The sequence below is a fragment of the Mustela erminea genome, chromosome 11, assembly GCF_009829155.1.
Source record: "Mustela erminea isolate mMusErm1 chromosome 11, mMusErm1.Pri, whole genome shotgun sequence".
Lineage (NCBI taxonomy): Eukaryota > Metazoa > Chordata > Mammalia > Carnivora > Mustelidae > Mustela > Mustela erminea.
The window spans coordinates 5412777-5438783 of NC_045624.1; the positions used below are offsets into that span (position 1 = coordinate 5412777).

General features: G+C 48.7%; 1 protein-coding gene across 1 annotated transcript in view; it reads left to right on the plus strand.

Annotated features, from left to right (window-relative positions):
* The window catches only part of RHEB (Ras homolog, mTORC1 binding), a 43317-nt gene extending 21140 nt beyond the window's left edge, over positions 1 to 22177 (plus strand). Inside the window, exons 2-8 of the mRNA XM_032305094.1 lie at positions 2180 to 2251; positions 8038 to 8105; positions 14823 to 14905; positions 15583 to 15639; positions 15755 to 15802; positions 16546 to 16627; positions 21658 to 22177. Of these exons, the coding sequence (XP_032160985.1) occupies positions 2180 to 2251; positions 8038 to 8105; positions 14823 to 14905; positions 15583 to 15639; positions 15755 to 15802; positions 16546 to 16627; positions 21658 to 21750 (503 nt within the window). The 3' untranslated portion in view covers positions 21751 to 22177. The remainder of the gene's footprint in view (positions 1 to 2179; positions 2252 to 8037; positions 8106 to 14822; positions 14906 to 15582; positions 15640 to 15754; positions 15803 to 16545; positions 16628 to 21657) is intronic.
* Positions 22178 to 26007: the final 3830 nt, after the last annotated feature.

Here is a 26007-nt window from a genome sequence, read left to right on the forward strand (position 1 = left end):
TTGTTCTGGGAAGAGAGCATCTGCAGTGCTTCGGCCACCAGACTGGTCTCGGTGGGCCAGTGAGTTGGAGAGAATGTGGGATAACGTCAGGCACTAGAAAGAAACAAAGCAGGATGGCTGTGACAGATGCCTGGAGCGGGGCGCGCCGCCGCACGGCCGTGGGGTGGTCTTAGCGGAGGTGTCTTTGAGGAAGGGACTGATCCCAGACCAGAATAATGACAAAGTGAGTCGTATGTGCGGAGCCCTGCGGAGGTGGCCGGGGCAGAGGGACAGGGATGTGAGTGGAGCCCGGGAGGGTCTGGGCGGAGGAGTGGTGGCCGCAGAGACGCTGGGGCCGTGGGCAGAGCAGGGCCCGGGCACGGAGGGCCTGGGGTTGTGGGCCTGGCTAGGAGTCGGGGATTTATTCTAATCGCACTGAGGATTTTAAGCGGGGAGGTGACGAGTAACTGTCAGAAGCTCTCGGAGGCTGCTTTGTAGACAACAAGTTCAGGTTTTAATAATTCCAGAAATACTTCGAACTGTGTGTTTCACTGCTCATGAGGAGTAAAATGGGCCTGCCTACTTAGGGGTTTTCTAGTTGTCTCCCCACAGCTTCTGCTCTTAAACCGGCTTATTAATTCATTAATTTCTACATGTGCGGGGCCTGCCTTCGTCGTGAAAATGTGCCACCTGCCAGCTACCCTCTCGCGGGCCAGAGGAAGGCAGCCGCAGCCTAAACCCTGGGGCAGAAGGTTCCTGGTACAAACCTCACTCCCTGAGGATCTTTTGGGGTGGTGGTGTTGTCGTTGTTGTTTTTAAAGATTTTATTTATTTGACAGACACAGTGAGAGAGGGAACACAAGCAGGAGGAGAGGGAGGAGAAACAGGCTTCCCGCTGAGTAAGCCCGACGGAGGGCTTGATCCCAGGACCCTGGGACCATGACCTGAGCCGAAGGCAGATGCTTAATGACTGAGCCACGCAGGTGCCCCTATCCTGAAGATCTTGGGAGCTGGCAGTTCAGTGAGACGCAGCAAGCCTGTGGAGCTTGTGTTTAAAATTCACTGTGCTCTGAGGGGCCACCCGACCGGCTCAGTCAGAAGAGCGAGCGACTCTTGATCTTGGGGAGTAGATTCAAGCCCCACTCTGGTGTAGAAATTACTTAGAGATAAAATGGTGAGGCACCTTGGGTGGTGCAGTTAAGCGTCAGCTCAGGTCACGATCTCAAAGCCATGAGATCAAGCCCCGTGTCGGGGTCCACGCTCAGCTGGGAGTCTGCTTGAGACTCTCTCTCCCTGTCTCTGCCCTTCCCCTCCACCCCCCGCCCCGTGCTCACTCACGCATGCGCGCACGCTCTCACTCTCTCAGATAAATAAATCTTTTAAAAACATAACACCTTTGAAAATTGTGCTCTGAGAATGCATAAGAAAAGAAAGGGACCGGGGTGAGATATGGGAGGACCACTTCCGTCATTTCTCAGACTGTTCTTGCGCTGTCTGTATGGAGTGCCCTAGTCCCTACCTTCCTTGAGTAGGAAAATCAGGTAACAAAGAGGTGAGAACTTAGGGCTCCAGCTCTTAGTTTCTTAGCACACGGGCTCAATGATGAGCAGTGATTTTGTGAAGTCCACAACATTTCTTAATTGTCTTCTTTGTGCCAGACATCACGAGGCCTTTGATACTGAATTTTGAGACAGGATCTCTGCCTTCAAGGAGTTTTTTAAATGAAGACTGCTGTTCCATATTCTCAGGTTCCCCCTTAAAAAGCTGTACCTGGTTACATTTCTAACAGCCATATATGAAAGAGCCCAAAGAAAACCCGTTTTACTATTTTCTGTATTAGAATTGATATCCACATTTCAGGGATGCCAGAGCAAATTAGCTTCACTTAGCCCTAATTTGGATTGTGTTTCCTTTTAACAGAATATACGATGCGCTTATTGGTCAGTAATATTTGTCAGTGGGACAAAAGCATTTAATTCGTAGTAGCTTAATTTCTTAAATTCCTCTCATATAAAGCAAATTCATGAAATTTATTTCCTTTTTGAAATTGCCCAGAAGTTAATTAAAGGAGTGTGTTCCGATCGAGTACTCTCCGTCTCCTCATCTTGTTAGAGGTGGGGGGGGTTGGTAAAATACTAGCATTAAATTTTTTGTTCCGTTTTTATGCCGATACATACTGAGCTTTTGCTCTCTCTTACAGGGAAATCCTCATTGACGATTCAGTTTGTTGAAGGCCAATTTGTTGACTCCTACGACCCAACCATAGAAAACAGTAAGTATTGTTTTGAAGGGTTTATAAACTGAGAAGCCCGCATTCTTCACACAAACAGCCATTGTGTGTTCCTGGAGGCTTCGATGGCAGGGCTTACTGGGGTAAACCTTACAGATCTCCAACTGGGGTCCAAAAAAGCTTCCAAAAGTTTGATCCACTTCACACTAAATGGGTTTTTATTCACTGTCCGGATCCCGCCATCTAGAAATTGTTATTCCGCTCCGTAGGAATCCAGTCCTACAGTGAACGTCGTATCCCAGACTCCTGCTTCAGGAAAACAAGAAGAGAGAGCACAATCTTTTTTCTCCCCTCCTTCTCAACAGTAGCTCTTTTTAAGGATTCCAAGCTTGAAAAGAAAGGATGAAAAAACTCCAGATCCTTTGTACCTTACTCTTAGGGAATCGTGAGCCCTTCCCCCCCCCCCCCCCCCCCGCACCCCTAACCCCTTCTAGCCCTGACGACTTGAAAGAAGGCTGTGGAGAAGTGAGCTCTTCTGGGATGGAGAGAGCAGTAGGGGCATGAAACAGAGATGGCTCCGAAGTCTGTTGACATTTCAGGCCCTACGCAGAAGAAAAGCACCAGAGAACAGGACCTGCCACAGCCTTTACCTTGTCCACTTCCAATCCGTGGTTCTGAAATCTCGCCAAAGGATCCTAGGACTGTGAGAGTCTTGATTCTAGGATCATTAAGCATTTCATCCAAGAACCTGGTTTGTTGGAAGCTGGTCTTATTTCAGGTGATCATAAAACCCTAAGTAGACCCAAGAACCAGTCGTCTCAGATTCTTGATGCCTGGACTTAACCCAGGATTTGTCACCAGGAACATGACACATTTGAACACAGGATTCTTCCAAACCTGATGCACGTTATTAGACACGAAGCAGCTTAACAGTAGGTTTCATAAACTTCAACAGCTAGATTTGTGGACCTCACCTGCCCAGAGCTTGCAAGAGAGACTTCAAAAGAGGCTCACCACAGGGTGTTGAGCAACTACGGCCTGTAGGCCAGAAAAACACACTGCCTTTCTGCGCAGCGCACGCGCAAAGAATGGTTTTTATATATTTTTTTTGAATAATTGAAAAAGTCAAAAGAAGGATATCTGTGACCTGTGAAAGTTACATGAAGTTCACATTTCTGCACCCGTAAGTAAAGCCTTATTGGAACACAGCCACGAGTTCATTCACCGTGTCTGTGGCTCCTTTCGCTCTGTAACAGCAGAGTTGTTGAATACTTGCAACACAGGCTTTTTGGCCTTTACGGGAAGCGTTTGCCCTCCTCTGACTTGAGAATTGCAGCTCTCCGGCCATGTCCCGGTACGCTGGTGGCAGGAAAGGACGCACGGCGGTTGCTGACCCGACTCTGGGGAGACCAGGGTTTGAAAGTGAGCTCTGCCGGAATCTGGAGAGGAGGAGTCCCGGCGCCATACAATCCTGTGTTGATTCGCTGAGGACCGTCCCCTGGAGAAGAGTATGTGTGCCGGCAGAGGCGCGGGCTGATGTGAGCACTGCGTGAACCAGTTTGGTTACCTGCGTTGCAATAGAACACAAGAAAATTGCAGTCATGGCCTTAAGCTCTGCTGTGTGTAACTATTTGGAATTGCGTCCCCTAAAAGGGGTAAGGCTCGTTTGGTCCTTTGGTTCATACAATAATAGAATACAGCTTTCTTGGTAAGCCCTGCTCACACATGTGGTTGTTGTAATTGTGTGTCCTTGTGCTACTTTGGGTCGAGGTGTCGAGGTGGAGGGAGAGGCATGGCGCTGTGCAGAGATTTCCTTTGTATGTAACTGATCGGTCCAGTGAGCATCCGGCTTGCTCAACTTTGATATTATCTTAGAAATTGAATGAGGTGACCCTACTTGGAAGACTGTCAACACCCATCTTTTTTTTTTTTTTTTTTTTTTATTTAACAGAGATCACAAGTAGGCAGAGAGGCAGACAGAGGGTGGGGGAAGCAGGCTCCCTGCTGAGCAGAGAGCCCGATGTGGGGCTCCATCCCAGGACCCTGGGATCATGACCTGAGCCGAAGGCAGAGGCTTAACCCACTGAGCCACGCAGTCGCCCCGTCAACATCATCTTTGTGTGTTTAATGTTTTCTACACAATACTTGGTGTTCAGTAACAAAGACTTTTTCAGCTCAAAAATGGATTAAGAATATTTATTAAATTCTTTAGGCAGGAGCAAAAATGAATGTCAGAGTGTATGAATCACTTAAAAGCTCATGAGGCATATGCAGGCCCATTTCTGTTTACCACGCTTCTGACCATTTAGCCCAGGCAGAAACCCTCCGCTCTCTCCTCCGCGGTTGGGTCAAAAACACTGTTCAGCGATTACAGGGAATGAGAAATGGAACGGTTCTCGTAAGCCTGTTGCTAACAAATGACTGGACGGTTTTAAGGTTTTAAAAAGCTCCACGCACTGTAAATCTGGAAATAATCCGGTCATTATTTTACACTTAACGTTATAACTTAGAATAAATGGTTCATAGCGGACATGGAGTGGGGACACAGCTCTGAACGCATCACCACGAAAACAAAACTTCTGGAACTGTGTCATCTTTGAGAATGGGATACAAGAGAATAACATCCGTAAAACCACGAATTTTCTAGTTTGGGGAAATTTTTATACCAAAAATACAGTGTATGCCAGTGCGATATTCTGTGTCATTAATCTGACAACTCAGTACAAACCAAATTGCTGTGGTGAAATTTAGTAGCAGTAGTTTATAAATTAAGGACAGATAGCAATTTACAGCTTCTGCCATCTCAAAGGTGGTACTGTTGATGCACTAATAAGCCTTCTCAGAAAATTGGAAAATTCTAATTAGGAGCTTTGCGGCATTATCAAGCATTGCATGGTGGGTGGGCTTCTCGGTAGGATATGAATTAGGAGTCCGGATACACTTTAGTGACACAAATCTCACTTTATGAATTCCAGATTCTAGAAATCTATTACCTTGCTTATTTTTAGCAGGCTTTACCAGTAAGTAGCTATTAGGCTGCTTAGGGCAATTTCAGGATTTTCGGTTGGAAATTGGATTAATTTCTCTAGTGATTGAGAAAGGGAGGAGGAGGGCGAGCGGGTCCAGGAAAATGAAGCGAGGAGAGAGCCGGCTTCCCGCTGCGGCGAGAGCCTGGACTTGGAGCGCACAGAAGAATTGGTTCCTGGTTTATGGAACTGACAGATCTCTTATTACACGTCCCTTTCTTTCTATAGTAATAAGAAGAGGCAGTTTTCCATGACAGATGGAAGGACCTCGATTTCATTTTACTGCTGTGCGTTGGAGGATTTACATCCTTTTTATGGGCAAGAATATACTAAAACATTGATTAACAATTTTATTTCTTATGTCCTTTGTACAATTACATGCCCTCCCTGTTGTACGCTGCGCTCATGGCCAGTATTTCTCACATCTCTTTGGCTGAATCTTCATCTTCCGGACCTGACAGCGCAGGGCGCCCGTGGGCTCTGGCGTCAGGCTCGGGCTTTCTCTGCGCTTGGCCATCAGCGATCTGCCCGGCTCTCCAGCACCCCCTGCCCCGAGCTCTTCTTTATTTCGCTGCCCTCGCTTCCTCTTCGGTTCGGGCTTCTTCGTGCCCGTCCTCCCTCATCCCCAGTGCTCCTCCCACAGGCTTTCCTGACTTGGTAAATACCAATTCAGGCATCTCCTTGCTCAGGCCGAAAACCTCGGAGTTGTCCCGCCTCTCCCGTTTTCACACCCTGCTTCCAGCCAGTCACAGATCCTTCTGGGCTCTACCTTTGAACTACACCCAGAATTCCACCCTGGCTCTCCTCTCCTCTCTGCCCCGCCGATCCAGACTGATCCAGACCACCATGGTCATCTCCAGATCCCGAGTCTATACGGGCGCTGTATTACGGGCTCCCACCAGTGGCCTTGCGCACTCTTGCCCGTTTCCATCATCCGCAGCAGGGCTGGAGCGATCGCTTTAAAATAGAAATCAGACCAGTTTACTCGCCGCCTCAGAGCCCTCGCTTTCCCATACAGGGACAGTAAAACTCTTGCAGTCCTTACCATCTCCTGTAAGGTCTTCTGCCTCCTCCCAACCCGGTCACCAACTCTCTCAGCCTCCGCTGCGCCGACCTCCCTGCTCTTCCTCGCTGCACGTGGTCACTTGCTGGTCGACCTCCGCCTGGATGCTCCTCTCCCACAGAGGATGCCTGATGGCGTCTGGGTCCACCGTCTGTCCCTGGGGCTGGAAGCTCACTGAGGTCAGTCGCAGCATTTCGAGAACACCCAGAGCCGTGCTCCCCGGGGCGGGGCGGGGGGGGGGGGTAGGTACTCAAGAAATAGCTCTTGCGCGAATATGATGTTTTCACAGCAGTTACGTCCTACTTCGTAACCACGGTTCCTTAGTTCTGTTGCTCACTGTGGTTACTTCCCTAATTTTCGCCAAGACTAAACTGCACATTTGGGGCTTACCTCACTGAGGTGTCAGGGGCAAGTTTGGGCACGGGAATGTTGTGACTGCCCCCTGGCGGACAGTGATGGAAAGCGCGGCCAATCCATCTGTTCAGGGAGGCTGCAGTGGGGTGGGGGGAAGTACAACAGAATTTTTTCTTAGAATTGACGAAAACAGAATGTATTGGGTACTCCCTGTCTTGAAATACTTGGGTTCGGTTTTCATCTGATTTATTATTCCTAAAGTCGGCGTCCCCATCGGGGCACAAGAATGTGAAAAAGTGTGGCAGCCCCCTTGGGTGGCCTGGTCCGGGTTTTTGCTCACCTGCTTCCCGCACCCCTGCTTGCAGTAGGAGGTGACGGTGCCAGCATGAGCTTCCCGTTCTCTCCCTGTGCAACTCAGCATTCAGATAAGCTCTCCCCTCCGTCCCCTCATCACTCCAGGTTTTCTCTCGTAATATTTCTGTGTCTGTTTCTGCTTTCCCTTTTGGCTGTGGGAGTCTGTGGGCAGCAGTGGGTCCGCTCCCAGCTGTGCAAGGGGTAGATTCTGCTGCCCAGTTCTGGTCGAGTCGAGTGGGCAGCCAGAGATTGGAGGACTCACGTGTCTGAGACAAATGGCGATGCAGAAGACATCCGTTCCCGTTCATTGTCAGGGTTCCAGATGGTTACACTTTGTAATATTCTGTTACTATTAATAGTTCTTTCCTCTTTTGTCTACATTTGTTTGAAGTCTGTCTCCTCAGAATTCTGAATTGACTTTTCCGGAAGTTATTTAAGTCTGGTGGTTTTTTTTTCCCCGCTTGGTAAGGAAAAGAAGTCGTCACAAAATTGCTTCGATCCTTAAGCTCAGTGGAATGATGGCTTCACACAGAACTGTTCCGTTGCTGTTTTATCTGTCAATAGAATTGTTCATTGTTTTAATGTACTGAAAGTTCTTAACACTGCAGTTAATATTATCTCTTTGTGCTCTGACACCAGACTTGTTGTAAATTAATGAAAAGTTTTGTGCTTGGGGTCCATTCTGGACCTCAGACTTCATGTCCTGTGTTTTACTTTTTCACAAGAGGAAGGCATAGCCACAGATCGTGCACTCGGGTGACTTATAGGAGACGAGTTGTCGCCTAATTGCAGTTCCTTCAAAAAAGTTGAAAGCGTACTGAACCTTGATTTTCATCAGTCAGCCAGTATTCTTAGTTAAATAATGGAAGTGGGGAGGAATCTGTAAACTCGGGCCGATCTGTTCCATTGTGTTTTACGGGATCTCTTTGTGAACTTACTAGGGACTCTGCATAGTTGGTCGTCAGTGTTCAAGCTTTAGGTGATCTAAAATCAACTTAAACTAATATTTCATTCCTTTTCTCCTCCTGTAGCTTTCACAAAATTGATCACAGTCAATGGACAAGAATATCATCTTCAACTCGTTGACACAGCTGGGCAGGTAAGTGTCTCCGGTGTCTCCGAATCTGCTTGCCATCCTTCTCTCTGGCAGTCCTTGCCCTGCCGTCAGCGCTTCAACACAGCAGCAATGTCAGGGAAACCCCTCGTGGCATATGTCTGACTGAACCTGTACAGGCTCTCTCCCCTAACACGTTATGGTGGTTTTTCCAAATTATTCACTTGCTCTTCTACTTTAGACTTGTGTGAAATACACTCATAGCATTGGGAAGGTCTGCATTTACCGTAGGATGGTGTATTTCCATTTTCTAAACTTGCATTCTGTATCAGAATCCTATTAGAGCTTTTTCTTCCTTTCTAATATGTATTCTACATCAAGACAAAAATACATTTAGGGCCTCATGGGTGGCTGGGTGGCTCATGGGTTAACCATCTGGTCATGACTCCGGTGGGATCCAGTGGGATCAAGCCCCGCTTCGGGCTCCCTGCTCAGCGGGGATCCTGCTTCTCCCTTTCCCTCTGCTGCTCCCCCTGCTTGGGCTTCCATACTTGTGCGCTCTCTTTCTTTTTCTCTCTCTCTCACTATCTCATTCTGTCAAATAAATAAAAAGACAAAAGTACGTCTTTTCAGGGAAAGACAAGAGAAAAGTATAGGGCAGAAAGGAGCCGGTTGGTAGATGGGTCACATGATTACTAGATTAGGGAATGTTGATTTGATTTGTAGACAGTAGGTGATTGCCAAAGATTAAGTAACCCCCCCCCCCCAAAAAAAAACCCCAACACCGTATTCACAGGTTAATGTAGTAGGGATTTGAAGCATGGAAGACTAGGGGAATTCACTAGAAGCAGCGGGTGAAAGTTCAGAGAACTTGAAGAGTACAGAGAAACCCTTAACCCTGATGGCTGGTACTTCCCCCCGCCAAGTCCAAAGTCCAGCCTTTACTAGAAACCTCTGTTGGACAGAACATGTTACACAGTTGCTAGAGTATGGGGATGTTGGTCTCTGAGTCCTTCCGTGCATCTTCAAGTTGACAAAGGATCAGACTAGCAGGAGGGGCTGTGTAGTGTAATCTGCTCTGCCGTGTCAAATGGAGGCTTTTCTTCTGGAGCCTGGGGAGACTGAGGTAGATAGACATGGAGTGGTGTGGCCTGTCTTGGTTTAGAATGACGCCCTCTGCTTGATGTTTCCAAGTGAACATAGAAGCCAAGCGTAGCCCCCTAGTGAAGGAAGAACATAGCCATATGGAATGGTATGAGCCCAGAAGAAACCCTGGAGTTTCAATTCTGGAGGCTTCAAAGAAAATAGATGGGATGTGGGTATCAGATCTACCACGGATCCCCTTCGTTCCCTGTACAAAGGCCCCCTGGTGGCGGGTGTAATGGACCTTGGAGGTCAGGCCTCATGATGTCTGTCTTAGACCTGAGCCGTCCCAGGCTGTTACTCTGCAGGGTACCTGTCCAGTGACAGAAAGGGGGTCTGGAGCTGAAAGGAACGAGGGGAGCAGGAGTCTCCATCGGGGAGTGAGGATGCGGAGGACGCAGCTTATTGTAGAAGTTACTGTCGAAGAGCTTCTGGGGTACGACATTGTATTGGAGTCTCCGGATTTGTATCTTTTATGCTTAAGATGACTGTGTAATTGATTGCCTAAAACAAGACACTTCTAAGAGTGAAGGGAGCCTGGTAATAGGACAGTGGGTGTTAACTGATGGTGTCCTGGGCGAAGAAACACGGCCATGTCGTTCATAGTGGGCCTCTGACATTATCAAGATTTGTATTTGCTTTTTATATCTTCATTTTGAATTTTCATTAAGCTTCTGGAAAGTGGGGATGAGGATGTAAATTGGCAAATCACCTTCATGTGATGTTACTGTAGAAATACATTTTGTCGGGGCGCCTGGGTGGCTCAGTGGGTTAAAGCCTCTGCCTTCGGCTCAGGTCATGGTCCCAGGGTCCTGGGATCAAGCCCCCTGTCGGGCTCTCTGCTCAGCGGGGAGCCTGCTTCCTCCTCTCTCTGCCTGCTTCTCTGCCTACTTGTAATCCCTGCCTGTGAAATAAATAAATAAATAAAATCTTTAAAAAAAAAAAAAAAGAAAGAAAGAAAGAAATGCATTTTGTTGGAGGCCAGAAGCAGGACGGGCATTTCAAAGTTGTGGGAACATGGGCTCTGCAGTCACGCTGCCGGGGCTTATATCCTGACTTTTTTACTAACCGGGTGACCTTCAGAAAGTTACGAAGCTCTCTGTGCCTCAGATTCATCTGTAAACTGGTGACGCAGCGCCTGCCTTCGTAGGACTGGCGCTCGGTTTAGAGTGGATGCAGAGCTTCACAGGGTTTGGTCCTTATCTGTAGATCTTTGATGCTCCTAAGACCAGAGCAGGGCCTAGCATGGCAAGTTGATGTTGATGTTAACAAGACACTGATTGGAACAGTGTAGGTGTCGCTTATACTTGGAGTAGAGCCATCCTTGAAAAACGTTTTTCCGGGGACGCCTGGGGGGCTTAATCAGTTAAGCGTCTGTTTCAACTCTGGTCGTGATCCCAGGGTCTTGGGATCGAGTCCCGCATCAGGCTCCTTACTCAGTGGGGACTCTGCCTCTCGCTCTGCCCTCTGCCTGCTGCTCTCTCTACTTAGGCTTGCTCTCTCTCTGTCGAATAAATAAAAATCTTTAAAAAAACAAAAAAACATTTTTCTGGAGAGAAAATTCCTTTATGTTGCCTCCTTATCAAAACAGAAGATATGTTCCTCTAAGGTTCTAAAGCCTAAATGTACGCTGGAGTATCACGTGCCTTTAACTGCTCTGATGACAGAATCACAAAGGATGCCCCCCACACACACAAAGAAGCAGGGATCTCGGAGTGAGTGCGTAGTGTGAGAGACGGCAGGGTCAGTGACGAGCTCTGCCTGTCTTGCTCCTGTGGCTTCTCTTACTGCCAGATAAGAATAGTTAGAGAATTTTTGCACAGAATATTTCCAAATTTATCCGCCTTGAATAATTTGTTCTCCTTGTAGCAGTAGTGTTCTTCGAGGCCGCATCCATCTGGGAGACTGTGGAATGGAAGGTTGTGTTCGTGTTTGTGATCTGTCCTTATGCGACATGCGCATTACCTTGTGCCGTGTGGTTCCGTAGAACCACGTAGAAGGAGCAGCTGGATGAGATGTCGCATTTCCAGCTGCTCCGAGAGCTGTTTTTAAAATTGGATTCCTGTGGGCTGGGGCTGAGGCCACCAGTGGCAGGGGGAGATGATGAAGAATGGACAGATCCTGTCACCGCCATCTAGAGCGCATTCGGTCACTGGTGTACGCATTTTAGGGGTAACTGTAGCAGCATGTAACAGCAAGTCCTGTTTACCTACTAGTTTTATATCGTAGCTGGTTTCATTGCCCGGCAAGGGATGGTGATGAACATAGTTAAATACAAGTAGATTATTTTTAGTTTGCATGAGAGATTTTGTTTGGACCTAATTTAAGTAGACTCAGTGACAAGTGACTCAGTGGGAGTCGTGTTTATAATGTCAGATCCCCCTTTTTAAAAAAAAGGGTATTAAGTACAGTTTTTTAAAAATAGTACTAAATGCGCATGCTACAGAAATAAAATAGCACAAAATGGTAAATAGTAAAGCTTCAGTCTTTCCTACTCTGGTGGCATTAGCTCCACCCCTCTAAGACTAGCCCCATCACCATTTCTAGGATGTGCTTCCCAGATGTTCTCTATGTGAACATACAAATAGAATTGGTGTTTTTGTTTTCACCTGAGAAGTAATGGATCACCGTATCTCCACCTCAGAGGTGCTTCTGCAGTCTTACGTACACCCCGGGTTTGCCTCCCCATGACAGCGTAATATGCTGTCATTCGGCTAGAGTGTACTTTGATGATGGATCGACACGCAGGTGGTTTCCAGTCCTGCTGCCACCACCAGTGACAGCAGCGATCAGTGTCTCATGTCGATTTCGACGGTGCGTGCCTGCGTCCAGGAGCACGATCTGGTGGCGGGACGGCTGCGTCCTCCGCCAGCCGTTCTGTTCTCACTCGCTCATCTGCGTGCCCGTGGGCACAGCGTATTAGCAGATCTCTTGTTATGTGCCAGTCCACTGGGTGAAAGAGAGTATCCTGGTTACTAAGTGTCTTTCTTCTTATGAAGGCATTTGAGCATGTGTTCCTGTTTGAGGGCATTTGTGTTTCCTTCTCTGGGAGTTACCCTGTCCATGTGCTCTGCCCCTTTTCCCTGGGGAGGACTGTCTTTGCTTACTGGTTTGAAAGACCCCTTGATACCGTGCAGAAAATAGCATTTTATGTGATGTAAGCTGTAAGGTTTTGGTTTGTTTTCAGTCTATGGTTTTGTTTGAAAGGTTTTTAGTCAAGAAGAACTTTCTTGTTTTCGTATCGTCGAATTTATTAATCTCTTTTCAACTGATGCTGTTCATTTTTTTCTGAGAGAGAAAGAGAACTAAAGAGTGGGGAGAGGGAGAGGGAGAGGCAGACTGACTCCCTGCTGAGCAGGGAGCCCGACGCGGGGCTCGATCCCAGGACCTGAGCCTGCAGACGCTTAACGAACTGAGCCACCCGGGTTCCGCATCAACTGATACTGTTCTTAAAAATCCTCCCATTGACTAGGCGTATGGTTTCCATTTTTAATCTTTAAATCCTCTAGAATATATTTTTGCTCAAGTGTGAGTTAGAGATCAGCTTAGCTGCTCATTTACCCCCCAGATGCTTTTGTTTCCACACAGTTTCGGTGAGTGTTACCTCTTACCCTCACTGAGCTTAACTGCCTGTACTAGCATTTACCTAATTCCTGTCTGTCTAGGTCTTCATAGGTTATTCAGTCTGCTTTACTTACAAACTAGTAAGTGCTCATTTTAGTTAAATAAGTAGCTTTGTGGTTTCATCCAGCTCCTTCTACAATTGCTGTTTCTCCAAAAAATACACTTTTTATCAGGGTTCAGTTACACTTATATGTTAATTTAGGATCGAGCAATGGATACCTCGATGACCTACGTATTCTTGCTGAGGACCATGGCACACTCTTCCATTTATGCACATTTTTTATGTGTTGGGTTATTTTATGATTTTCTTCAGATGGATTGTACACTTAATTCTTAAGTTTATTCCTAGGAATTTTGTCCTTTTTGGTTGCTGTTACAGCTGGAGGTGCTTTTCCCTGTGATACTTTCTAACTGACGATTGTTTGTACCACGCCTCTGAAGTATGACTAATTTCTTTATTTCCACATCTTCTCTTCAGGGAAAAGGTGATTTGAACTCTGGGTGTACTGCTGTAGCTCAGCTGGTGACTAAAATGATTTGGAATTTTGTTTTTAATCCGGGTTAGAAAGACCTGTCATTCCATTCACAAAAATGCATTCTCAAAATTTAACACTAAAATGAACTCCATTTAATGAAACTAATATGAAACTGACCATGAAAACGAAGGTTTTGTTTTGCATATGTGGTAAGCCCTGAGATGTAGAAGTGCTGTCTTCTGACGAAAGATTGATGATATCAAAGAACTGAGAATAAAACTCAGTTTTCCTTTGGTTTTTATTTTTTAAAGATACTTTATTACAATGGTAAATAGTAAGGATGTGGGGCAGTAATTCAGAGCCATCATGAACATTCGTTGTAACCGTATTGTAGAATTGCAAAGTTAACAGAGACTTGATATGATACTTGATATGATGGTTTGACCTGATTTTCTATAATAGTGCTTGGGGAATACGTGGCATGTTGATAATTGTATTTCAACAGAGAATAAAATGTTTTATACCAGCCAGTGGCGTGTACTAAGGCAAACTGCAGTGACATTACTAGACTCTCAGTATGCTTTACTATTCTAAAGCCGAGTTTTAAGTTTCCTAAACTGCTTTATGGAAACTGGGTACTGATACATGGTTACATAATGTATACCTTTGTTTTTAATTCCTAAACTTGCTCAATAAATAACTCATTTGATCCTCAAAAGTCTGGGTACAGTGGGTCTGGCATTTTGATTTTCTCCTCTTTCCTTTCCCTCTCAGGTGTTGGGGACAGCCCACTAATGACCAGCAAACTGGCACTCGGGCCATTGTGACTCACACGCAGAGAATAGGTTTAGTGAGGACATAACAGTTTTAGATAGGAAAGTACAGATTGATGGAATAAACCAGAAGCACTCATGAATTTCCCATGAGATCTAAGGTTCTGGCCTTTTTCTCCATAAAAGAACTGTTCGTGCTTTCGCCTCCTGTAAGATCTCAGGACCTGTTGTCTTGTCATTCCTTCCGTCCTCTTTCCCCGGGAATTGCAAAAGTTACTAGCCTTCTCCCCAAAAGTCCTAGAAGAGCCACAGTCGCTTTTCGAATGTTGGCATAAAGCAGTTATCAGCCCCAAACTGGTCTTAACTAAGTCCTGAGTGTGTAGGCTGTTTTTCTAGAAGAATATTTTATTTTTACTTTTTTTAAGATTTTATTTATTTATTCAACAGAGAGAGAGAGATCACAAGTAGGCAGAGAAGCAGGTAGAGAGAGAAAGGGAAGTAGGCTCCCTGCTGAGCAGAGAGCCAGATGCGGGGCTCGATCCCAGGACCCTGAGATCATGACCTGAGCCGAAGGCAGTGGCTTAACCCACTGAGCCACCCAGGCGCCCCGCTAGAAGAACATTTTAATCCACTTTTTGTTTCCTTCGATTTCTTTGGCCAGGTCATGTGCAAGAAACTCTGGGTACAGATTGCTTGTTATGCTGCATGAAGCCTCTACTCACATGGAATTCTTTTTTCTCCCACAGGATGAATACTCCATCTTTCCTCAGACGTACTCCATAGATATTAATGGCTATATTCTTGTGTATTCTGTGACATCAATCAAAAGGTAGAATTCCCTCCTGCTGCTTCCGTTTGTTTGCTCTGGCTCGATGGCATTCATCGTTTTAAAGGATCGTGATGGAATCAGTTATAGTAACAATCAGACTTACCAGGCTAAATGTTTTTCAGTGATTGTCTTGTGAAGCAAACAGGTTGTTAGGGGGAAAAAAATCCCAGTAGATGTTCTCTTAACACTGATAGAATAAAAACTCCGTATGTCTTCCCTCCAGCTGCCTAGATAAATAGTGATTGCACATGATCTGAGGGCTTCTGCTAATGGAAATTGGAACTACTACATAAATTGATTTCGTTTTTGTGTGTTTTCACCATATTAATGTGGAAGCCGGGCTGACGGCTAGGGCCTCTAGCTGAAGAACATCCCACAGATGTCATTCAGAGATTAAAATTTGTGTTTATGTGATTTGTCAGCTACGTGTTAGACTTTGCCATTTAAATAGCTCACCTATTTCATGTTGCATATTCTCAGTAAGGGTTACTCAGTGTCAAATGCATGCATACGTGAAAAAAGGTTTGTAGGAAAGAAGGAATTCCTTGTGTTCGGGTTATTTTATATTAAAATGGTGAGTCGATGACAGTATGTATTTTTCCACAATAAACCTTATATAATATTTTTAAACACCAACACTAAAATGGATGTCTGATTTCATGCTTCTGTTTTTACAGTTTTGAAGTGATTAAAGTTATTCATGGCAAATTGTTGGATATGGTGGGGAAAGTGCAGTAAGTAGCAATAGTTTCTCTCTTTTGTGAGATGCACTCATTAGAGTTCTGTCTTCTGAACAGTAAGATCTGGCACTGACTAGTTTCCTGTGGCTTTTTTGTCTCCCATTACCAGAATACCTATTATGTTGGTTGGGAATAAGAAAGACCTCCATATGGAAAGGTATGTAACTTCTGAATAATTACTTATTTATAAAATCAAGTCTGAGATGAGGTATGCACTGAAGCACCTTTCATAATTATTGTTCTCATGGTGAGAATAGTCTTCGGTGTAGCCTGTCGGGGTTCAGAAATAAGGCAGTGAGTGCACCCAAGCAGGAGCAAAACCAGTATCAAACCTCACCCATCCTGACCTGTGTTTTCTCTAGAAAAGAGGAAGCAGATGTGGTAGGAAATTAGCTTGGGGTACTAAGTTTGTGCCAGTGGACTCCAAGGAGACCACAGAAGCTTTCATTCATTCAAGAGATGGTTTCCGAGTCCCGCAGTCAGGATCAGGTCAGCGAACAGGGCCACGGAGCCTGCCGGGGATGGGGGGACCGGACGCCTGCAGCCTGCACAGCAGGGTTGAGCCGCGGGACCCCCGACGGCTGCCCCGTTCTCGGCCGCTCACAGCACAGCTCACCGTGAAAACTGCCCACGTCCCGGGTTACTGGAAAATACAAGTCACATTCTCTGAACCGCCAGGACTTGCTGGCGCATGGGGGACCCCGTAAGGCCACGTCTGTCCCGTTCCCCGGCTCGGGCCTCCTCCGCGGTCCACACGGCGGATGGTCAGGCCGAGCGGAGCGCGTTCTTCCGCGATACGGGGGAACCGGCCGATCGGCGGGGAGCCCGGTTCGCTGGTGATGCAGGTGTTTTCTGAATAAAGAGCACAGCGCGGTCATTCGAATTTTCCTGTTCCTCTAGGGTGATCAGTTATGAAGAAGGGAAGGCGTTAGCAGAGTCTTGGAACGCAGCTTTTTTGGAATCTTCTGCTAAAGAAAACCAGGTACCGATTTTGTAGAGCTTCCGTAACGCAGCCGGCAGTCCCGGGCCTGTGTCCCCTCGGGCGGCCGGACACCGCCACCACCAGCCCGCTGCCCCCCGCCGCCACTCCTGCTTCTCCTGCCCCGGGGCGGCCTCTGGTCGCTGTCGGGATTCTGCTTGCGAGGGGCGCAGTAAAACAGCGGGCCAGAGGGAAGGGAAGCCCGCTTTGTGGATGTCGGTTACTGTTTTTGTTTTATGTTAAGGGCTGCTACAGAAATAACAGAAACGCGAATGACCTTTAGTCACCTTGGCAGTAACGCGGGGCCCCGAGCCCCCGTCTCTGTAGGCCGGAGCGGGGAGTGCGGGGGACGGATTGTTTGTCTCGCGGAAACGGTTCAGAACCGTCTTCCCCTAACCCTGTCCGCGGGGAGGCCGCAGACGGTCCCGGAAAAGCCCTCGGGCGGCCGCCGGTGTATCTGCGGAGGCTCCCCGCAGCCTCCGCCTCCGTCTCCTCCCAAGGCCTCGCTGGAGCCCCGGCCCGCCTCCTGCCCCCATTTTCCCTCGACTGTTTGGACTTCCTCAGGCTGCACGTCAGACCGTGTCACCCTCTGCCGGAAGACCTGTCACTGGGTTGCCCGTTGTCTAGAAAACAGACTCTGAGCCCTCAGTGAGATGGGGGGCGGGGCGGGACCGGGCTGTCCCTGTTCCTCTTGCTGGTCCCCGTCCTTCCCTGTCCTCGGGCACGACGGCGCGCCCGCCACCTTCCCCACGCAGGCACACGCCCCGTGCTGTCCCCTTCCCCTGTGCTGTCTGTCCTCGGACCGCAGCTGTCCTTTCTCAAATTCACCACTTACATCCAGACAGTGCTTTGCACTGTTCAAAGTCTTTTTAACTTGTTCTCTGGTTTGACCCTTAAGTAAGAGTCAGTGGCTGCTGACCGTGTCTGTGCGAGGCTGTCCGGGAAGCGTGACTGGCGCGCTGGGGCCCTGGTGCCTGATTTCCCCACCTCTGCCACTTGTCCCCTGACCCTCAGGGTTCTTTCCCCTTATGCCCCTTAATTCATTCCGAAATCCGAGACGTGTCATTTATCTTTGTATTCTCCCTAACGTCCAACACAGTGGACGCCATCGGCACACCTGTCTGGTAGGTGCATGGTCGACCCAGGAACCCCCTTGACAGTCAGATCCCTTTGTCCCAGGGTTCAGATATTGAGGGAGATTAAATCTGTGTGATTGGTTCCCAAGTGCAGGTCACAGGGGATTCGTGTGACTCTGCTCTGCTTCTGAGTGCAGACAGTAAGAATTCAGATACCAAGAGATACTTTCACTTCCTAAAGGAATCAGATCAAACATCTATTGGGTGTCTGATCTGTCCTTAAGACCATTTAGTTGCACTGTCTCATTTTGGAAGTGAGCGTTAAGATCCAGAGAGGTCAAGGAGTCTTCTACGATCACTCTGTATGGCGTAAGAACTAGGACTGAAGTTCAATCTAACCTCAGTTTGGTCGGCTCCTCTATACCAAGCTTTCCGGTGGATGGGAAGAGAGGGCTTCGTGCGTGACCAGAGCATAATTCAGATTAAAGTATTCTTGGGGAGGGATACAGGCTATCTGCATTACAGAGTTTGTGCATCAACCGTGATTGGAATCTGGTTCTAAAAACGTGTAAAAGAGATTTTTGGTCTACTTGGAGAGATTGTATTATGTTCTGTATGTATTAGGGGAATACTGTTAATTTCCATAGCTGTAGTGATGGTATTGGAATTCTGAAGAGAATATCCACATTCTTAGGAAATGCAAACCAAAACATATAGGGGCCAAGTTTCATAATATCTGCGACTTACTTTCAAATTGGGTGGATGGGTGAATGGACCAAGGGAGGGCAAGCAGATACAGCGAAGACATTAACATTTGCTGAATCTAGAATAGTGGGGCTAGGTGAAAGGTCATACAGTCCTTTCATTTTCCTGTGTGCTTGGAATTTTGCATAATAAAGATTTGAAGGTGGTCAGAGGATAAGAGCTTTCGCTTGGCAGATCAGTGAGTCTGGGACGTACTCCTACAGTGTAGTGACTACAGTTAACGGTACTGTGTTTCTCTTCATTTTTGAAAGTTGCTGAGAGAGTAGATCATAAAATTTCTCACCACAAGGAAAAAGAATCGTGACTCGTGGCAGTGGACGTGAACTGGACTTGCCATGGGGCTCACTTCTCAGTACATAGAAACACTGAGTCATCATGTCGCACACGGCCAAGCAGCAGTGTTCTGTGTCAGTTACACGTCATCTAAAAAGTGTTCTTCAAGGGGGAGGGGTGCAGTTGAATGGCCCCAGCTGTCTTGGTTCTCTTTGTTAATGTCCCTCTTTCTGGTGAAGGTCCAGGGGTCCTTGCACGGTCATTCCATCGACACGGTCCTTAAATAGACAACAGCCGCAGGGTTGTGTCACTGTTCGTGTGGCCACTGATGTGTGTGCGACAGCCACGTGCATTTCTGCCACCAGCCCCGGATGTGTGGGTAGCTGGGGGGCCCTCCTCCGGCGTGATTGGGGGCATTGCCTAGAAAGGCCCACCGTCTCGGGTTAATGTCTTCCTGACAATGACCTGTGAAGGTTTGCCGGGGCTACATTGTGACGCTGCTGCGGGCTTTTGGGGTGCCGGCCTCCGCCATCCGTCGGATGCCATGCTTCACTGAGGCTTCTGGTTCTGAACACCCACATGAAACGTGAACCAGCTGAAGGCTCAGAGCTAAAGAGAAAGGATTCCAGCTACGGCAGTTCGTTTCGATTTTGGTACATTTAGCCGACTGATCTGATATTAGCCAAACGTGTCGAGGAAGGCAAGGTCCTGTGTGGCTGCCTCACAGCCCCAGCCAGGGCAGCTCAAAGATGGGGCGGTGCACGAGCAAGTTCCTCGTTAGAAAATGAATCCTTTAAGGTGAAAAGATCCTTGTATTCAAATCAGGTAAATACAGCTGTGACACGCAGTTCTTGGGACACTGATGGCCTGGGCAGTCCTCTCAAAGGCGTGTCTAGAGATGTCTCTGCTCTCTGTCACACGTCTCGTGACCTGGTCTTGGAGTTGTGCAGAAGGGAGTCAGGAGACCCCAAGCCTGGCGAGTCTCTTCCCACCCAAAGAGGGGGAAACCAAGTCATTGTAACCCCTTGTGTCAGAGGCATGTAAGGGAGTCTAACCCACACACGCGCCCGAGCACTTGCTGCTGTTCGTACAGAGCAGGGAATTTGTGTAGTAAAGACACGTGCACGCGCGCACAGGACACCAGTGGTCACGTGATCAGAGACCAGTCTGTGTGAACTCAGATATTTTATTGATCGTCTTGCAAGTATAGCTTGTCACACGGGTTCAGTGGGCTTTGTTAACAGTGCTCGGCGGTGAGGGTCCTGCGCTCTGAGCTGTGGGATGAGCCTGCGGGCCCGGCTTGCCCTGCGCAGGCCCGCGGCTGTGTCTCAGCGGGAGACCGAGGAGAGCAGACTTGGGCGGAGCCGGACCACACAGATAACCAGGGAGAATTCGGAGAGTTACCCAGAAAGCCGGATTCCAGGCACACGGTTTTCTTGGTGAGGGCTTGGCACGTGTTTTCCCGAACATTTCTCTGTGTCTGTTTGTACAGTGAAATGAACAACTTGTTTTTCTGATCATGTGAGAGGAGGAAACCTTGCTGACCCAGGGACCTTGATTAGACAAGACAGGTGGGATGTGGGGCTGGCTTTGGCTAAATTAGGGGTGCCTTGTCCCTGGCAGCAGGGAAGGAGCCGATGAGCCCAGATTCAACGGGTGGTCATTTTGGTGGGCGGAGGATACAGCGTTCTCTTACGAATGCTGCGCGTTTTCCCAGAGAACTGGAAGACCCAGTTACCAGCGGAGTGTGAGAATGGGGGAGGGGCGTTAGAAATGCCGGGGGAGAGGCAAGGCATGAAAGCTTCATCCGGGCAGTGACTAGCCCAGGGAAAGGCAGCTGGGTGGTGCCGAGAGTCCCCTTTGGAGTCCCGGTCCCGGAGGTAGAGCAAGCCGGGCCGCTGTGGCTGTAGGGGCCGAGCAGGCGGACAGCAGGCGGAGAAGGGAGCTGACAGTGACTGCCGGTGGGCTGTGGGGTCACTGCTGGCCCGGGAGGACGGTGAGGATGAGAAGTGGTTAAAGGACAGAGAAGTGTCCTCGGACAAAGGAAGCTGTTGCCTGCGGGGCTGAGAAGTGTGGAGCTTGGGGTATTGCGATGGGAGGGAACGAGAGAGAAGGAAGATGGGTGTGGCGGGTCCTTGACATTGGGTGATGGAGGGCCGCCGTTGGTGTTGACGAGATCTGGGTGCTGCCTCTCGAGGGACATTTTTTGATTATCACCAGGGACAGGTGTTCAGCCTAAGAGGGGATTCCCTGCCCAAAATACCAGTGACTCCTCACGAAGGGCTCATGGGGCTGCCCACGGGGCTGAGAGGCTGCAGTCGAGAGAGACCGGTCACGGGGCTGAGAGCGGTGCTGGAGACGGTGCCACTGCTCCAGAGGGAAGAGGGGAAGTGACTCGGGGTTTGTATGTGGCTCGAAGGTAGATGCTAAGAGTTGAAGCCGAGAGTTTGGAGGAAGTGGGAGGCACAGGTCTGGGGGGGGTGGCGACGAGCAGGGAGAGCGCCTGTCCTGCTGTCGGTCCCGTGGCTCAGGGCTGTGACAGGGGGACCCCCCCCAACCCGGGGAAAGGGGTGCAGCGAAAGCAGCATTCTGATGGGAATGAGGCCCGACAGGTGGGGGGGTGCTCATGGCAGACCCCGAAACTACAGAGGCACTGTCTTGGGCTGGGAGGGGGCTCCTTGGGCTGCCTACAGTGACGTGAAAATGGGTCAGAAGCGTGTGATGTGAGGTTAGTTCTCAAGTCAGGTGGTGTCGGGGGTGAGGTGGGGGGCAGAGAGGGAGTCCTGGGCCCCCCACACCAGCCCCTCCACCTGCCGGGGGTGCGGCAGGCCGCCTTCAGTAGAAGTGCGGCAGTAGAAGTGTTCGCCAGGGTTCCTCTTTTAAAGACTAATGCGGTCTAGTTTTCTCTTTGATTTGCAGACGGCCGTTGACGTTTTTAGAAGGATAATTTTGGAGGCAGAGAAAATTGATGGGGCCGCTTCACAAGGAAAGTCGTCCTGCTCGGTGATGTAATCGCGCCGCGGAAGCAGAGGACACTGGGAGTCGATCCTGCGGGGAGAAGCCGACTGCCCGTTCTCCTTTAAGATAAACTCAGCTTCTTTTTCCTTCTGTTAACCTGAAAGATTTCATTTGGGTCAGAGCTTTTTCCTGCCCCACACCCCTTTCAGATTATGTTAAACTCTGACTCTGTCCAAATGAGTTCACTTCCATTTTCAAATTTTAAGCAATCATATTTTCAATTTATATATTGTATTTCTTAATAATATTATGACCAAGAATTTTATCGGCATTAATTTTTCAGTGTAGTTTGTTGTTTAAAATAATGTAATCATCAAAATGATACATATTGTTACACTACTATTAACTAGGCTTCCATATATCAGTGTTTATTTCATTGTGTTAAATGTATACTTGTAAATAAAATAGCTGCAAACCTTAACCCCTGGAGCTACTCAGTGTGGCCTTTAAAGAAGAAAACAGGGTCCCTTGGAGGGACTCTTGCCCTGCCTCAGGGAGGGTGTGGCCACAGGCAGCAGGGCTGGGGACAGCTGGCAAGAGTGCCAGAACCGGGCCAGCTGTCCGTGGACCCTGGCTGAGCGGCCGTGGAGGGTCTATGAGGGGCATTAGTCCCCAGTAGTGACTGTTCCCTGCACCCTCAAAGCCCCCTCCTGAGTGGGGGGCTTCGTGCTATGGGGACACCGAGCAGAGCGTTCTTACCGCGCGGCTCGCCCATCGGCCACTTGAAGACAAGGGGAAGTTACGAGTCACTTCCTGTTTCTCCTCGGGCCTGGCCTGATGTCCCCGCAGACAGGATCTGATTCAGATCCCACAACACCGATGGGGACGGGGAATGTTGCCAGTAAGCGTTGTGGCGGGGGTGGGGGGAGGTTCAAGAACCTCCTTCAGACCCCGACCGCACCCGTCCCGCTCCCCAGGGACCAGCGAGGGGGAGGAGGGAGGGTTTCCTTTGCCCAATGACGGGCCCAGAGCCAGTTCCAACTGCGAAGCCAACGTTATCATTGACTTAATTAATCAAATACAGTTTTTCAAATACTCAGAACAGTTTATCTTCGGCAGCACAGTATTGTTACTCATTAACGGGGTTCAGTGTTAGGCCTCATGTTCTGCATGGGTCCCTTGTGTGGGACCGTGTCAAATCCGGTCAGGCGGCCTTTTTCACCTGAAGGGAATCTGTGTCCGTGGGAACTTGGAGCAGCGTGTTTGTGCTTGAAGCAAGCGCAGCTCTCACCAAGCGATCCTGGAAGGTCCGGCCCTGTCTGGAGGTGGCCTGGGGTTCCTTTACGTGGTGCAGCTCACCCTGCGCTCCGATGGTTACTGGGGTTTCCCCCCAGTTTTTATTTAAATGTCAGTTAACGTACAGTGAGACTGTTGTGTGTCATGAACCCAGCAGGGAAACCTGCCCCCAGCCTCGAGCCTTGGAGATGCACGGGGCGGGGCCGGGGCTGCTCCCCTGTGCGTTGATCACCTCCGCGTACAAGTTGATTGACTTACTGAGCATGTTGTGTGTTCCAGACCTGGTGCTGCGGCTCCAGACTTCAGCAATGAGATCGCGACAGGAGGTGGGTGGTGGTACCTGGGGGCAGAGCTCATGTTAGGATTTGCTTCCCAGCCACCCTCTGTACAGGTGAGAGGACCATCTTAAAGGCATCAGCAGTTGGCTAATGTCAGTGACCAAATCCATTTTGTGTCCTCACTGCTAATGGGATATGTGAGCTTTTGGGGAAATTCTGACTTAACATTGTTTGTTACTTAATACTGTGTTCAATCACTCACTTCTTGGCCTTCTTTCTTGTGTTTTAACGTTTCTGAAATCCAAAGTGAGTCTCATGATCAATGGAAAAGCATCATGTTCAGAGAGACCGTGTTTTTTCTTCTTAGTGGTACATAATGTCTTAGACTCATTGAAGTACAGTATGTACAAATGTAGAACTAGGTATGTAGTCAGAACTGTTCTGCAGGGGCCCCTGGGTGGCTCAGTCAGTTAAGTGTCCTATTCTTGGTTTGGGGTCAAGTCATGATCTCGGGGTCAGGAGATCGAGCCCCGAGTCAGGCTCCACAGTCAGTGCAGAGTCTCCTTGAGATTCTTTCCGACTCTGTTCCTCCCCTGACTCACACTCTCTCTCAAATAAATAAATAAATAAAATCTTTATTGAAATAAACTTTTGCAGCTCACATAAATAAAAATTACAAAATCCCATTACAAATTTAAATTACTCTGATGGAATTTTGCTCAAGCTAGATTGGCCAGCCCCTTACCCCTCTCTGGACCACCACGTCCCCACCACGTCCCCACCATGCCGCTGACAGCCCGGTGCCTTTGCCCCAACTGCTCATCACCTTGCCGCACACCCAGTGGGTTCTCCCGATTGGTTGCTTGGCATTTCAGCAGCATCGCACATGGCTGGTGATGGCACGCCGCCTCCCTGCTTCCACGAAACCATGTTCGCGGGGTCTCCCCCAGCGCGCTGTGGTGTGAGTCTCCTTTGCTGTTTCTTTCTCTGCCAGACCTCAGTGGGCCCTCGTCTGGCCTGCACCCTGGTCCCTGGTTTCCCGAGTCACAGTTTTTACTACCGCCTGGTTTCCCAAGTCACAGCTTTTACTACCACCTTTCCCAAAGGCTTCAAAGCTCACACCTCCCCCCCCCCCACAACCCTGACTTCTGTGGGCTTTTCTTCGATGTTTCTAAGACCTCTCAGATGTGTTACGTCAAAATTGCATACTTGATTTTTCTCAGCAACCTGGGCCTCCCCTAGACCCCAATTCAGGAAATGACACCATTGTCCACTAGGTACTGGAGCTAGGAAGGGGGGCCGTCCTCTCTCTCCCCGCCCCGCGGCGACCTCCGGTGCATCCCGGTGCGCTCCAAACCCATCAGGCCACGGACCGAGTCAACTTGCTTAAAACAAATTGTTTTATGTCCCTCCCCAAAATTATCTAATAATAATCGTGCGAAAATCCAAACTTCCAGCGCTTGCAACCTTGCATGATCGTCCTCATCTGCCTCCATGCTCTGGTCCCTCTGGCCTCAGTGGTTCCCAGACAGCTCCCCTCCCTTGAGACCTCTGTGCTCGTCTTCCCTCGGCCCAGAACGCCCTTCCCCAGCCCCCACCTCCACGTGGGGCTCTCCTGCACGAGTCTGTCCCAAGCCCTCTGGCTTTATCACACAGTACAGCACCTGTCGCCATCCAGCCCTGTGGCGTCCTGTGTGCACCGCACGTTGGCTGGCAGACTAGATCCACTCACAGGGGACACAGTGATCGATCTGTCCCCGGCACCTTGACTCCCCAGTGCCCCCGAGCACGGGATCCGCTGAAAACGATTGCCTGGTGCACTGGTTTACTTTGCCATGTCTGTCACAACATGTATTCTCTTTGTGGTTTTCTTAGTGGTTGTCCTAGGAATTATAATGAACATCCTTAATTCATAACTATCTAGTTTGGATCAGTGCCAGTTTCAGTAGTGGACAAAAACTTGGCTCCTACATAGCTCATGCCCACCTCCCCGTTTGGGCTATTGTCCTACGGATTCCACTTTTATATGTTGTATAACACGAACAGATTGGTTACTGCTTTATGATGTCATCTTTTAAATCAAATAGAAAGAAATTACAAGAAATACATTTATCCTGTCTTGTGTACTTGCCTGTGTGGAGAACTTTCCTGCTGCTCTGTAGTTATCCGCTGACCTTGGAACTCTGTACCCCTGACCTTGTTTCCAGCCGAGACTCCCTCCCATTTCTCACAAGCAGGTTTGTCAGCCCTGAGTTCTCTGGGGGTTTTGTTGCTCTTCATCTTTGCAGGAAGGCTTTGTTGGAAGGAGGGTTCTGGGTGGAGCGAGTTTCTCCTTTGGTCCTTTGCCGCCCTGTCTGGTTGAGATTTTTCGTGAGCAGGTGTAGCCGGGTGTGTGCCCTGTTTTAGGCTCCCAGGAACATGCTGCCTGCCAACATTTTTTTTTCTTTCTTTTTTCTTTTTTTTTTTTTTTTTTTTTAATTAGCTTGCTCTTTGCCCCAGTGTCCAGTAATGGCTGCAGCCTGTTTTTGACAGACATCCTGGGAAACAGTGGTCAGGTCAAACAAGGCTGAAACTTGCAGAGGGGGTTTTCCAGGGAACCTCTTTGGATGTGACAAATGAGCAGAGTTTTCTGAATGTGGCCTTTGAAAGAGCTCCAACCCTCCAACCCCCTCTTGACTCTTCGCGGCTGCCCTAGTGCTGGTTTTTCCCAATTGCGGAGGCTGCTTTGCAAGGCACC